This window comes from Amphibalanus amphitrite, unplaced genomic scaffold, assembly GCF_019059575.1.
Source record: "Amphibalanus amphitrite isolate SeventyFive unplaced genomic scaffold, NRLGWU_Aamphi_draft 000121F_arrow, whole genome shotgun sequence".
NCBI classification, from domain to species: Eukaryota; Metazoa; Arthropoda; class Thecostraca; order Balanomorpha; family Balanidae; genus Amphibalanus; species Amphibalanus amphitrite.
Genome location: NW_024881616.1, coordinates 476,213 through 489,660, shown reverse-complemented (window position 1 = coordinate 489,660; position 13,448 = coordinate 476,213). Strand labels below are relative to the sequence as shown.

The 13,448-nt window shown below is 51.9% G+C and overlaps 1 protein-coding gene across 1 annotated transcript; it reads right to left on the bottom strand.

The window, feature by feature from the left end:
• Positions 1-2,530: 2,530 nt before the first annotated feature.
• On the bottom strand, positions 2,531-11,711 carry LOC122381505. The gene has a single exon (XM_043365750.1). The coding sequence runs from the start codon at positions 11,494-11,496 to the stop codon at positions 3,184-3,186; it is 8,313 nt and encodes a 2,770-aa protein (XP_043221685.1). The 5' UTR covers positions 11,497-11,711; the 3' UTR covers positions 2,531-3,183.
• Between the last annotated feature and the right edge of the window lie 1,737 nt (positions 11,712-13,448).

The following is a 13,448-nucleotide window of genomic DNA, read 5'->3' as shown; positions in this document are numbered from 1 at the left end:
TGAAAATACTTATGTACGTACCTATAGGGCCATACCATAAAACACATGACTGTAAAACTGTTGATTAAATTGGACAGGTTAACTGACTGCATTCATTGACTGCATAGTCGATGATCTTGCATCCACATATTGTTTTCAATAACCCTAGCTTAACTGAGATGCAGGTGCACTTTCGTCCCTCGTTGACTGAAAGGCGCAGTTACTTACTCGAGTCTCCTACTTCTTAACGCTACTCAACTTGGCAACATAGGCTTTCTCCTTTATGAACAAATAACCGACGCAGTAAATGAGCTTTTACCCGAGAGCACAGACACAAGCAAGTGGCTTAAAATTAGATTTCCACTTGAGACACTTTAACCACTTCGCCAACAGAGAAAAGCTAACAACAACTAATTCCACTGCAGGCCTAGAACTGAACAAGCGACCAAAAACAAGAGCCGTCGTTTGAACAATGAACAACGACACAGTGTCAGTCACCTCCAGAACATGATACGTAGCCCTCCGCAATATAATAAATTCTGTGATCATCGTGGCAAGGTAAGTTTATTGTTTATAGAGTAAGTATGTATATGGAAAGATCATTACAAACAACACATTCTGGGACGGAAATGATCAAGGCCTATGAGGCATATTTACGCAAATCCGGCAGAATTGAGCCAGAGACCACTGCATAATTACGGAGCGAGCGAAGCGAGCGGAGTCTCATACTGAATTAAGGGAAAATCCTGAGTATGAGCGGCCGGCCGGCCGGCCGGCCGGCCGTGGGGACGCTCTTCAAAAGCTAATATCTTAGGAACGGGACATCCGATTGACAAGCGGTCTTCTTTACTGAATGTCACTTGGACGTAAAAGTTCTGTGGTGTGATGGCCACCATGCGTTCTTGCCAACCACCGCACGTGGCGCGTGGTAAAGTTGGACATTTTTAAGAACCCCCAAAATTGCAACCTCAATAACGGCACAACGGTTGGGCCGATTGAATTGAAACTCGGTACACAGTTAGGTCTCCATCAGATAATTCATCTGCATGTGTTAAGGTTGGGGTGCTACAGCACGTGCGCACGTGCAGGGGGCGCTCCCAGATCTCGAGAACGGCTGGGCCGATTGCGCTCAAATTTGGTACACAGTTGGGGACTAATTAGTAGGGTGCCGTGCAAAAGTCAGTTTGGACCCCGCTTGCACGTGCGCACGTGCAGTGTGCCGCTTCCAGATCTCGAGAACGGCTAGGCCGATTGCGCTGAAATTTGGCACATCGCTAAAGACCGGTTAGTAGGGTGCAGTGCACAAGTTAGTTGGAGGTATCCCCTCGCAATTTCGCACGTGCAAGGCCCATCCTCTCGCTCGCTCCGTTGGTCGCCCAAAAGGCGTTTTACTGGTCATTACCACGACGAACCGAAGGGAGCCACGTCACCGAAGTGACTTTAGAACGGGTGCTGAGGGCGCGGGCATACACGATGTTCTACGAAAGGGCTTTGGGAGATGGGCGTGATGGCGTGATGACTGTTTGTCCGCTCTGTATAGGTGTTTGTTTTTTGTAATAAATGTAAAGCACTGAGTTGTAAAAAGACTACTACATGCCGCATGTAGTCATAGAAATGTCTAGGATTGAGCAATCATCCGACCAGTCGATATCGGTGGATGCCGCCGCGTATGGCTACCCGAGAGCCGGTCGAGGTGCTCTGTTTGCCACGGCGCGCGCTCGGCATTACCACTGCGCAAACCCGTAAAATCACAGGATTTGGCGAAACTCCGGCGGCCCTCGCCATTATAAACCGATACACAGAGTAAAGATCGATGGCATTTCAAAACAGCATCAAAGAAATACAAACTTCCCTTCATGTTTTCAAACTACAGAATCGGGTGCACTTTATAAATTGTTAACCCTGTCAACACATGTCAGTACCTGGAAAACATTTATCATTGTAGCGTTCTGTTGTGAACAATAAATGTGCTGAGCTGTTTGGGAGCTGTTTTTTAACAGAAACCTTGCCAGTTGCCACCTTCCCGTGTCGGAGCAGTCGGCGGAGCTGGGGCGGCTCGCCTGATCCCCCTGATCCCGCCTGACGCGACGGGGCCGTCATATCCGGCGGGTGTCACCGGGAGGCCCTCGGCGCGGCCACCGCCGGATCCGCCACAGACCACAGACCACGCTGAAAGATGAACGGCTCGTGACAGAGACGAACGGACTGTAGCATAAACTAATCGCCTAAGCGGCAGTAGAGCGAGCCGTGCCACAGCCGGCTGACTACCCACGCAGTCGATCCGGACACCTCCGGTGCCGCCGACAGCTGCGGTCGACAACAGTACCGACCCGCTCCGGTTCGGTAGATTGTACTGCGGTTTGGGATTTACGGCATTGCTGACGGCACGGTCGGCTCCGCGGCTCGACAGCGCCGTACAAATGAGCGGTGCCTCTCGGAATCCCCGGCCAATCACAACTGCACAGCGATCACCGCTTCCGTGGATATACCAGGCCACGTGCCGTGTGTCAATGTAATTCCGGCGAAATTTGTACTCCAAGTAGAAACGAAATCGACTACAGGCCGTTTATTTACAAGTCGTTTCGGTCGCTTTTGCGATGTGCTAATCCCATTGCTATGCTAGCGAGCATTGTAACACGTCTAAGAAACGATTACTTTGACGCAAAGTCGCTAATCAGAACACATGTCAAGGGGGAGAACGCACCTCTCGTCAATAACGCCTGTAGCTTTGAGCAAAATGCAGTAAATGAAGGTAATTGTTGACATGATCCCCAAACAGCCGAATAGGTGATGGTAGCATTTAACGCATACCTACATGCTACAGCATCTTCAACCGGTGAAGAAGTCGCGAACTTTACATGCATCCCAGCTCAGCAACGACAAGTCGATCAACGCAAGCATAACCGCCAGAAACACATTGGCGTGGTGACGGAAGGTGTCGTCTTTGGAGCGCGCCTCCACCATTGACCACACGTGCCCCCACAGCGGCGGGGAGCTCTTGGTCAGGAGCGTGCCGGCGGCTCTGAGCAGCGCCGAGCCGATGGCCTGCAGCGCCGGCCAGCAGCACCTCCAGACCGGGCGCCATGACTTGAGCACCCAGCGCACAGTGCTCCAGCGCACGGCCAGGTTCTGGCGCATCCAGCGGCGCGCCCAGGTCCGGTAGCCGGCCAGGTCCCAGTAGGCCACAGTTGAGTCCGCGTGGCGTCAGGTGGGCGGCCAGTGCGACAGCGGCCTCTGCCGCCTCTCGTGGTCCCACTTGCGCTCCCACTGGTCCACCCACGAGTCCATGTCCAGGTCGTCCAGCGCCGCGGTCGCTGTGCCGTGCCGCGAGTGCGAGTGGCTCCGGTGGCGGCGCCGCTCCGGCGGTGCCAGCTCTCCGCGCGGCGTACGCGACACCAGCACGAGGGGGACCTTTCTGCGACTGTCGGCCGGCCAGCGCAGCTGGCTGGACGAGCTCTCACGCGCGCCGGCCGGCCTCCGCTGCTTGCTGTGCTCCTTGGCGAGCCTCTGGTGCGTCTTGACGTCGGCCGACAGCCGCTGGTGTACGCTGCAGTCTCGCCGCGGCATCGGCAGATCGCGGTCCAGCGAGAGCGACACGCGCTGCTGAGGCGCGCCGCGCTCCGACGGCGGTCGGTGGGCCGGCAGGTCGGCCAGCGGGTCCGCCGGGTGGCGCGTGCCCAGCTGGGCCAGCGCCTTCCTGCGCACCCCGTCCAGCACAGCGCTACGCCCGTGCTGGTGCTCGGCCGGCTCCGACGCGTGCCGCGGGTGGCCCTTGGAGCGGTGTTCGCCTCGCTCGGCCCGGCGACCGGCTCGCTCTTCAGACGGGTCGCTACCGCTGGACACCGCCAGCAGCCGGTTGATGTGCTCCATCACCTCCGCCTGCTTCCGCGAGCGACGCATCCGGCGCCGGGCGTCGGCGCTCTCGCGCTCCGGGGTGGCGTAGAAGCGTTCGAGGGCGATCTGCTCGGCCGCCTGACCGGTGGTGAGGTAGCGGTTCCACTTTTCGCGCTCGCCGGGTCGCGGCGGCGCCCAGCTGTAGCTCGGCGACCAGTCAGACCGGTCCGAGTCGTCGTTGCGCGTATCGGCCGTGTAGTAAGTGCCGTTTGTGGGAATCGGCTCCACATAGTCCGGGTCGTTATGCTCGTGTAAGTACACATCCTGCCATGGCTGGCCAGATTTGATGTACTTCTTCCAGTCCATGCCGGACGAGACGCTTCTGCGGCCGCTCCGGCTCCTGTCTCGCTGTCGCTTGAAAGTGGGGACAAAGTTTTTCGTTTGCTCGGGAGCTGTAATGTCAGGGAAGAACGCCTGAGGCGACACAGGCGATGGGGACAGTGTCCTCTTCGTCACTTCGGTTCTGGTGATTTTCTTCTCGGCAAGCTGCTGATTGCGAAGTGTGAAAAGTTTTCGCTCACGAGGGGATATAGAACGGTGCCTCTCCTTTTCCTTGGGGCTCTGCTTACGCAGTGCCGCCAGCTGCTTCCGCTGCACGCTCGCTCTGTTGTCACGTGGTTTCAGCTCCAGTGGGGGAGGCGGTCTCGACAGGGCAAACTTCGAATCTTCAGACGACTCCTTGTAGTCGAATGTGTCGACTTTATCAAACGACGGCATCCGCTTTAATGTTGGCGATGTTTTCCTGATTCTACTTCCAACATTACGCGAGGGACTGAGCGTCCGTTCGATAAAGCCCGAGGCGTCTTGCCCTGAGCGTGACTTTGTGGCTTCGGGCTGCGTTGTGTTCGCTCCAGCGCCACCCTCTGCCGATTGTTCCTGCCGCAGCGGGGACGGGGAGCGGCCGGTGGCAGAGCGACTCGGCGCCGCGCTCACGCTCTGAATGGGCGGTTTGGACGTCACCTTTTCAGATGTTCCACTAGCACGCCTTGATGGTATTGGCTTCATAGAAAACGGGTTGGCAAACAAGCCTCCAGTCTCAACGGCTTTGGCAGCCAATGTCCTTTTCATATCCTTGCTAAAAAGCTGATTGGAGTCAGAACTTGTTTTAGACGTCGTTTTTGAGCTGTCTGCCTTTGCTTTGGTTGATTGATGTTCCGAGCTTGATAAGCTAGACACAATTATTTTACTTGAACCTTGCACCTTTGTTTCAAAGATTCCGCCGCCTTCAATAGATTCAAAGTAACTGCTCGCAAGTCGATTAATTGATGTTTCGCTTGAAGAACGAGTCCGTTCTCGAGCAGCGGGTCCTTCTTTCAATCTATTTCGGTGAGCGATAGTCATTTTTAACCTACCGTACTCCTCTAGGGCACGGGTCAAACGCTTACATTGACACATCTGTGCCGCATCTTCGGCCAGTATTGAATTTGTCAGCAGCAAAAACGACGGATCTCTAATAAGACTTGTGGCGCTTCCAGTGCCCTTATCAGCGACAGCTTTAACCTGTGATGCATGGTTGAGTTCCTTCAGAACTGACGACGCCACGTCTTGGCCAGACTCCTTCGAGGCGAGGTCCCGTTCTTCCGTGTTTGCTCCCGAGCTGGTGGCTATAGAGGGCGGAGTCGGCGGCGGCGCCGTCGGAGGGCCCGTGTCGAGCAAATAGGACCCGCTCACGCCCCACTGAGACAGGTCGGATGTTGTCGACAGCTGCTTTGTATGAGTTCTAATGTTGTTTTGAAGAAACTCCTCAGATCTAGCCCGGATCACTTCATCGCCGAATCGGGTATAAGAGATCTTCTTCACCACGCCAGACGTGCTAAAAGGCTGAGTTGTGGTCGAGTCGTTGCTTGTTTTCTGAACTAATGTAGCGTTTTGTCCACACTCGTCCAAAGTCCTCCGCCTCGGGGGAACAGGAGGGGCACTTCTCGATAGTGTTGATCGGTTCGCCGGCGTTGGACGCGGTGAATCAGGGATGCTCCGAAACGTCACACAGGAGCCATCCTTGGTGACCCACTCTCTGTCGCCCGACTGCTCCTTGTAGTCGCTCTGACATGGTCTAGGTGACATGATATCGTCCAAGTTCAGATCCATGCATTTCAAGATCTTCCTGGCGATCTCCACAGTGTTTTGTTCTTTCGTATCACCTTTCATCGCGTTTCCTTCTCTGATTAGAAGCTTTACCACACGAAGTATGGTGCCGACCTGCGTCTCCCTCTGTTCCAATCTGTTCTTCTTGTCGATGACCTCTTGCTGGTATTCCGCCAGCCGCTGTTGCAGCCTCTCGATTTCCTGAGGATATTCCGTGGTCAGACGTTCCAACTCCTTGGAATGTTCCGCTTCAAGTCGAGAAATAACCTCTTTTTGTTGCTGTGAGGCAGTGGCAAGCTTCTCCCTAAACTTCTGTTGCATGGTCTTTGTGTACGTATTTATTTGTTCGCGTACAACTGTTTCAAGATGCGCAACTTTTCTTTGAAATTCTGCAACTTTTTCTTGTACGATTGTTTCCATCTGCTGTTGGTAATAATCCTTGAGTTTCAATTTTTCCATTTCAAGACATTCAATCTTTTCGTGATCTCCTTGTCTTAATGTGACCAGCTGCTCCTTCGATTGTCTTTGGTATAACTGAACATCTCTCTGCATTTCATGAATTCGATCTATCAAGCTTTTGAGTTCCTCCTCGAATCGATCTTTCTTTTCTGTCTCCTCTTTAAGTTTTAGTTCAGCCGCTTGCAACTCTCGCCTCAATTCCACTTGACCATGTTGTGCTTCACTAAGCTTGGCCAAGTAGAGATCATTCAGTTGCTTCATTTCCGCACAGGTGTCCTTCCAATTTGTTGAGCCATCCAAGATCTCACATTGGCATGAACCGTCTTGTTTGTCCGTGAATTCTGGCGAAAAATACTCCGAGCCTGACGCAGATTCAATATCAAACTTATGACTACTCAAGATCGATTCGTTCGACTTGCACCTAGTTGGATCAATTTTTATCGATTCGTTGCTGTTACCTGGAGTATGGATGCTCTGGTAGCTTTTCATGTTTGATGACTCACTGTCGCTCACCTTAGGAAACTTAGCAGCTTTGGTATCCATAACAGGACATTTAGGGGCCAACAATGTTGAATTTGTCCCAGCTTCTAACTGTTGGCGCCATTTCTTAGCAGCATTCAAGATTTTCAGCTTCTTCGACTTTTCCTCTGCCAGTTTTTGTTCAATATCTTTCCGGGCACGTTTTTCCTCTTGAAGCTGCATGTCCGTCTCCTCCAGCAGCTCTCGAACAGAGCTAGGCTCGGCGACCAAAGACGATGTCGTGCGATCTCTCCCATCAGCTCCCATAGAAAAGTGAGACGTGGCGTTACACGAGGCTCCAGCTGTGGATCGTTCCCTGAGACCTCTCTCCATTCTAACGTTCCTCACGCATTCATCTCGTAGGGACTCTTTCAGAAGAAAAATGGCAGATTCTTGTTCCGATATCTTCTCTTTTGCACTCAACAGCTGCATTCGATTTTCTTCACTATTTTTCGTTGTCTTTTGTAACTCAGTTCTGACTTTGAGAAGCATTAGTTTTGCAGTTTTTAGATCACACTTCCGTGCCCTCTCCTGATAAATCTTCTCGGATATCTCTTTGGTATTTGAGGCGAGTGAGAGATTTTGTCGTTCAAGTACACTTATCGTTTCCTCCATAAGCTTGAGAGTGTTCTCTGTTTCTATCATCTCCCTCTCTAAGCCTGTGTCACATGCACTGCTTTCTAAATTCACTCGTTGCTCGTGTTGTTCATGACGAGAAGTTCGGTGGTCTGACTGATTGCTCCCTTTCGCTTGATCGTCTGAATGGTGACTCGACGGGTTAGAACGTGCACTGCGAGGTGATATGGAGCAGGACAAGTTGCTGCCACGTCCATTTTCTGTTGCTGGCGAGTCGATTTTCAAAGGATGATGAATTCCTGGGTGCGAGAGTTCTGTCTTTTCATTGATGGCCTCATCATTGACAGATGTTAGGATGATGTCATCTTTGGCTAGATTGGAATAATTCTGACGGTCTGACGAGGTAACATCTTGTTCATTGGCCTGCTGACCCAGCTGCACTCCGTGTGGCGAAGGAGATCTATTTCGCACAGGCGAATCCATCGAACAGAACGACGTCTTGCTGCTTATCATTAGCTCTTCATTTCTTGGATGCGGAGTGCCTGGTCTCATCGGTGAGACGTTCCTCGTTCTTTTCTGAGGAATAGGCTTTTGAACGAGTGTGTCTTTTTCACACACGAACGGTCCAGACATGGCGCGTTTCATGGGCGTCGGAACTGAGGCTGAAGCCACTGCTGTTTCAAGTTCGCGCCGAGTTTTACCATAATCACCTGATGAAGTATCTTGAGAATGCACACCGGAAGAGCTTGTGACTGGTTCAATGTCTGTCGTGGAATCCTCTGCCGGTTTTGTTGTCAAATGCTGCGGTCCAGCTACCTGTGGAGGTGGACTCACGACTCTAGAATGTCTTTTTATACAGAAAGAATCATCGTCGGCGGTTGTACCCCAGGTTGCAGGCAGTTCATTCACATTCGTTGCCGGTACCGAAGACATTGGGGCTTGTTGAGGATCGCAGCGAAGGTGATTGAACGGACTATGTCGCAGCGGACTGGACCGCGCACTTCGCGGCGACGAGGACTGGGACCTGCCATAGCCTCTGCGCTTGTCCGACACCGCTGGAGAGCTCCTGCGCGGACTGAGGCTGGGCGTGCCGAAGTTGGACAGCTCCGCGGCTCGTGGCGATCTCTTCAGGCTGTGCAGTGAGACGGACGACCCGCCGGCGGATCGCAGGCTGTCCGGCGTGGCCGAGCGCGGTCGGTCCGGCGTCGTCTGCGCCGTCTGGTAGAACGAGTGTCTCTCTGGCGTTGGGGAGCGAGACGAGCGCACGGCGCTCTCTGATACCATCCGCACGGGAACGGGAAGCCGCGAACGAGGAGACGGCGTTCGGCCTCTGTCGGGAGAGGAGGATGAATGTTTTACACGAACTGGCGAGGACGGTGGAGCCGATGGAACAGACCGTCCTGGCGATACGTGCTCGTAGCGACGGTGGCGTTCGCTGGTGGCCGAAGGCACGGCAGAATGGTTCGCTGTGGACTGCCTATCATGCTGGTCTTGCCAAGAATTCTCCCCGTGTCTGTGATTGATCTCAGCGTCGGGATGAGGAGCACTTGGACAAACTGTTTGAATACGACCAGGCCTGGATCGGTTTGCAGTAGCCGCTACAACAGGCACGGTCGTGGACGGGTATACAATCTGTCTGGCCGCTTGTGGCCACAAATCTGTCGACGACATGCTGCCGGTACTAGTAAGGAACACGACGCTCTCCTCCGCCTGGCACCGCTGCGCGTGAACATCCAGCGCGGCGTAATCCCGGCGTCCTGAGGAGCCACCACTGACCTCACTACCTCTGCGGGGGGTAACGACAGGCACTGACCTGGCCTCCGGGACAGGTCGTCGATCCGTCAGCGGCTCATCAGACCCGCCGCCTTGTGAGCGGGGAGTGCCACTGTGCGGCGACCATACGCTCACCGGAGTGTTGGTCAGCCGCCGGCCGCCGCCACCCGCCGCCGTGGGCTCCAGCAGGCCCCTGATCAGCTCCTCCACCCCCGAGAATAGGTCGCCGGTCCTGCCGTCCCTCGGCGGTGATATGTCGCGGAAGCTGCGCACAGAGCCGTCCTCGGCGCGCACGCTGACGTCCACCTTGACTGACATGAGTGTGGGTGCGGCGCTGACGCTGCTGCGCTCCAGCGGGCCAGACGAGACGGAGACGGTGGCACCAGCGCCACCGGCCGACGGCGGTGTGCCCGCTCGCTGCGCCGGTGTCAGACGCTTCGGTAACACCCTGGCTGAGGACGTCGCGGCGCGCTTTGGTACGGAAGACTCGTCACTGGTCTGTTTGGCAGTTGAATTCTCAGGATGAAATTTCGCTGTCTTCAATGCCGTCGCGGAGGCAATATTCTTAGCTTTCTTTGGGCTACCGGGGCGACTTCGTTGTGGAAGGTTAGAAGCATCTATTGGATCCCTGTTAACCGGGATTGGCGTACTCTCGGCATTACGTACACATTCATCTGCTTTTAAATCATAATCCACTTTATCCGAAGCTTTCTTATCGGTGACACTCTTTGTCTTCGACTGCGGTTTCGACTTTTCTTCTATTTCATTAGCCTTATTTCCTGAATTTTGAACAAAAGCTTGTTTAGAATACGAGTTACTTTCTGATGCCTTCACACATGCATGAGGCAGAGAGGATGACTCACGAGCGGTGGCACAACTTCTCACCGGCGACCTCACTTTGTGCGGTGGCGAGCGAGGCTTCACTGGCACCCGCTCTGGAGATAACAAGTGTTTCACGGCGTAGCTCACGCCACCAGCATCCTTCTTGCTTTGTCGTTCAGCAGGTGCGGACTTCTGTATCGATGGTCTTGGAATCTTAGTGCTTGAGCTCCGGCTTCTTCTTACTGTGGTGTTCGCATCATCAGTGCACCTATTATTCATTATAACACAGCTCTCACTCCTACTGCTGGCCATTTTTCCTTCCAGCCTTGTCCGATAAAAGCGAGGAAGCTTAGTTGCCTTGAAAGTCGGTTTACCGTTGACATTTCTAGCCTGTGGTTTTGAAGCCTGCTTGGCTTTACTGCTTTCATCCAAAGCTTTTCCTTCTGAATTGGGAGTGGTTGATTGAGTTGGTTGAGCCTTATCAGTTGAACACTGATTTGCCTGACATTTTCCTTCTGCTGGCTTCTCTTCTTGTCCCGACCCTGGCAAAGCTTCTTGTTGGTTTTGATCAATGTCGCTCTTATTCTTTCTCAGCCAGCCTTCATTAAGCAACCAATGATCAGAGAATGTGTCACATGACGCAGCTGCGCTTTTCGATTGTTGTTGGTCTCGCTCGGGGCTCTGATCAGCTGGCTCGACAGGCCTGTGTATACTCCGAAACAAAAGCGCGCTCTTTGATCGGATATATGACCCTGGCTTCCTCGGAGAATGCAAGTGACTGGTTGATGCAGATTGTGAAAAGAATGAGGCGGTGGTTGGTTCTTCCGAAGCTGATCCGATCGTCACATAATCGTCACTGGCAGCGACACTCGCCAAGTCACTGACGTTTCTTCGAAACTCGGGAAGTGCTGAATCTGAGGGTATGCACCGCATTGACCGCATAACATGCATGTTTTGCATGTCTTTCTTGACAGTTGCTATGTCAATAGCATCAAAGGCGCTATCTTCGTTCGTTGCTCGAAGTTCGGTCGTTCGATCGTTCGGGTCACACGTGTTTGAGTTGTCTGGAATGATGGTCACAAAACTTTGAACCAAGCTTTCCATTATCATTTCTCGAGTTTGCTCAAGTCTATCTTTGGTTGGCGAGAAGTCAGACAATACATCATTCATCACATCATCACTTGAATCAGTTATAAATAACCCATCTTCGGAATCTGACTTATTTATCAAAACGTCAGAATCAGAGTAATGCACGGAAGGAAACTGATTTCCATTTTGAGCAGGCCCGTTACTTGGGCTTATGTCGCGTGCTGCGGTGCCTGGTTGTGTTTCAAGGATTGCTTCGTGAACATTATTGTCATTATTTTCCATTCTTCTTTGCTGATCCATAGCTGAGTGAATGCAAGCCGTTGTCCTGTGATGAAAAGTAAACTGACGTGCTACAAATTTAAACCAAATTTATGGACAATGGCCAATATTACTGTCAATATTAACTAATTATAAAAGAGACTTTACTGCGTTAGTAACATATTTTAATTAAACGTTTCTAAAGCACATCATTTAACGACAAAAAAGTTTTGTTTCCATTGTAATCAAAACTTCATGTGTTCACCTTTACGAAGAAATAATTAAGACTTGAAAATTGCATGCGTTTCCCATTTTTGGGGCGCCTCTCATGTATGTCTTCTTTTGGAAATTGTTGAGCGCCATGTTGGTACGCATACAAACTTGTGCAAAAAGCATTTAAGTATTCTATTTATAAATTATATGTTTTGCGCTTTCATTTTGTAACATTACCTACATCTGAGTTTATCTGGGCTTATGATGACTAAATATTGAAGCAAATGTGTTCTGAAAGTTCATTCTACAAAGGATAGGTACAGGACAATATCCAAATGTACCTAATATTATTTAATCATTCACTTCCATGAGATATTCCATGAGTATTTTTTTTTTTCTTCAAATAACCAAAACATGAACGAGGATTATGTCACATATACATACAAGACGATAAATGTCTTGACAACGATAGGTAGGTAGTTTCAATTAGGCACTAATTACGGAGTGAGCGAAGCGAGCGGAGTCTTTCCTTAGATTAACGGAAATTTCTGAGCATGAGCGGCCGGCCGGCCGGCCGTGCGGACGCTTTTGCGAGGCTTATATCTCAGCAACCACTTGACCGATTTACATGCAGTACCTAATTTTTGTAGGGTAGCTTCATTCCTTCTACCAAGCATTGGACTATTCCCGATGCATGTGGGTGACCCCTTATGCGCGTGCCACGTGCAAAACGAAGATGTGTCATTTTTGTAATTGTTGCAATATCTCGGTAACTACAGGGCCGATTGCGCTGAAAGTTGGCATGTGGGTAGGCACCCACTAGGCAATGCATATCCATGTGCCAGAGTTGGGGTGCTACTGCACGTGCGCACGTGCAGGGTGTCGCTTCCAGATCTCAAGAACGACTGGGCCGATTGCGCTCAAATTTGGCACATCGCTAGAGACCGGTTAGTACTTAGTAGGGTGCCGTGCACAAGTCAGTTGGAGGTACCCCCTCGCAATTTCGCACGTGCAAGGCCCACCCTCTCGCTCGCTCCCGTTAGTCGCCCCAAAAGGCGTTATACTGGTGTAAATGGTGAATGAATGAAACACACCCATTGTACTCCCGGAGCTGTTCAGTGAAGGAGTAATGCCAACTGGATGACTACACGGCCTGAAGTTCTCGGCAAAACCGTTATTGTTGGTCTCCACCCACGGGTCAGAGGCCATGCAAGTGCCTTATCCTATCCATCAGGCCAGCACCATTTCACCTTTCTTGGGTTTTCACTTTGGTCCATTTGAACGTCCAATTTAGAGCCGTAGTATGTAAGGAAAGGGAGAGTAAAACAAAAATCTGGTTGTCATTATAGCAGTCCGTTTCCCCATGGCGGGATGCTCAAGGAGTCCTTGAGACCGATCGGGACCAGTTGAGGTCCAGGATACTGTCAAGTCGGCGACACGCGTGCCCTCTACATAGTGCAAACGGGTCCGATACCGGCCAGGCAGCGCTAGTGAGCGGGGGACGGAGGAACGCACCGGACAGCAGTGGCGACGCTGGCCTCCTGGCGGGATGGAGCCGGATCATTGCCCACTCCGGTGCAGGACGGCACCTTCAGAACGAGCTTGTCTCGTGCAAGGTCCTCTTGAAGAGCATGTGGAGATACAAACCAGCATTACAGAAAAAATTGCGGATTGTATTGTAGAATGATTTTCAAGCTAGTCAGAAATGTCCCCTCTTCACAGCCAAGTCATTCAATACACTTACGTTGAGATCAGTACTTCCCAACTTTCTTGATTCGTCC

Coding starts and splice junctions, on each gene's coding strand:
- LOC122381505 (XM_043365750.1), bottom strand. CDS start 11,496: ATGGATCAGCAAAGAAGAATGGAAAATAATGACAATAATGTTCACGAA.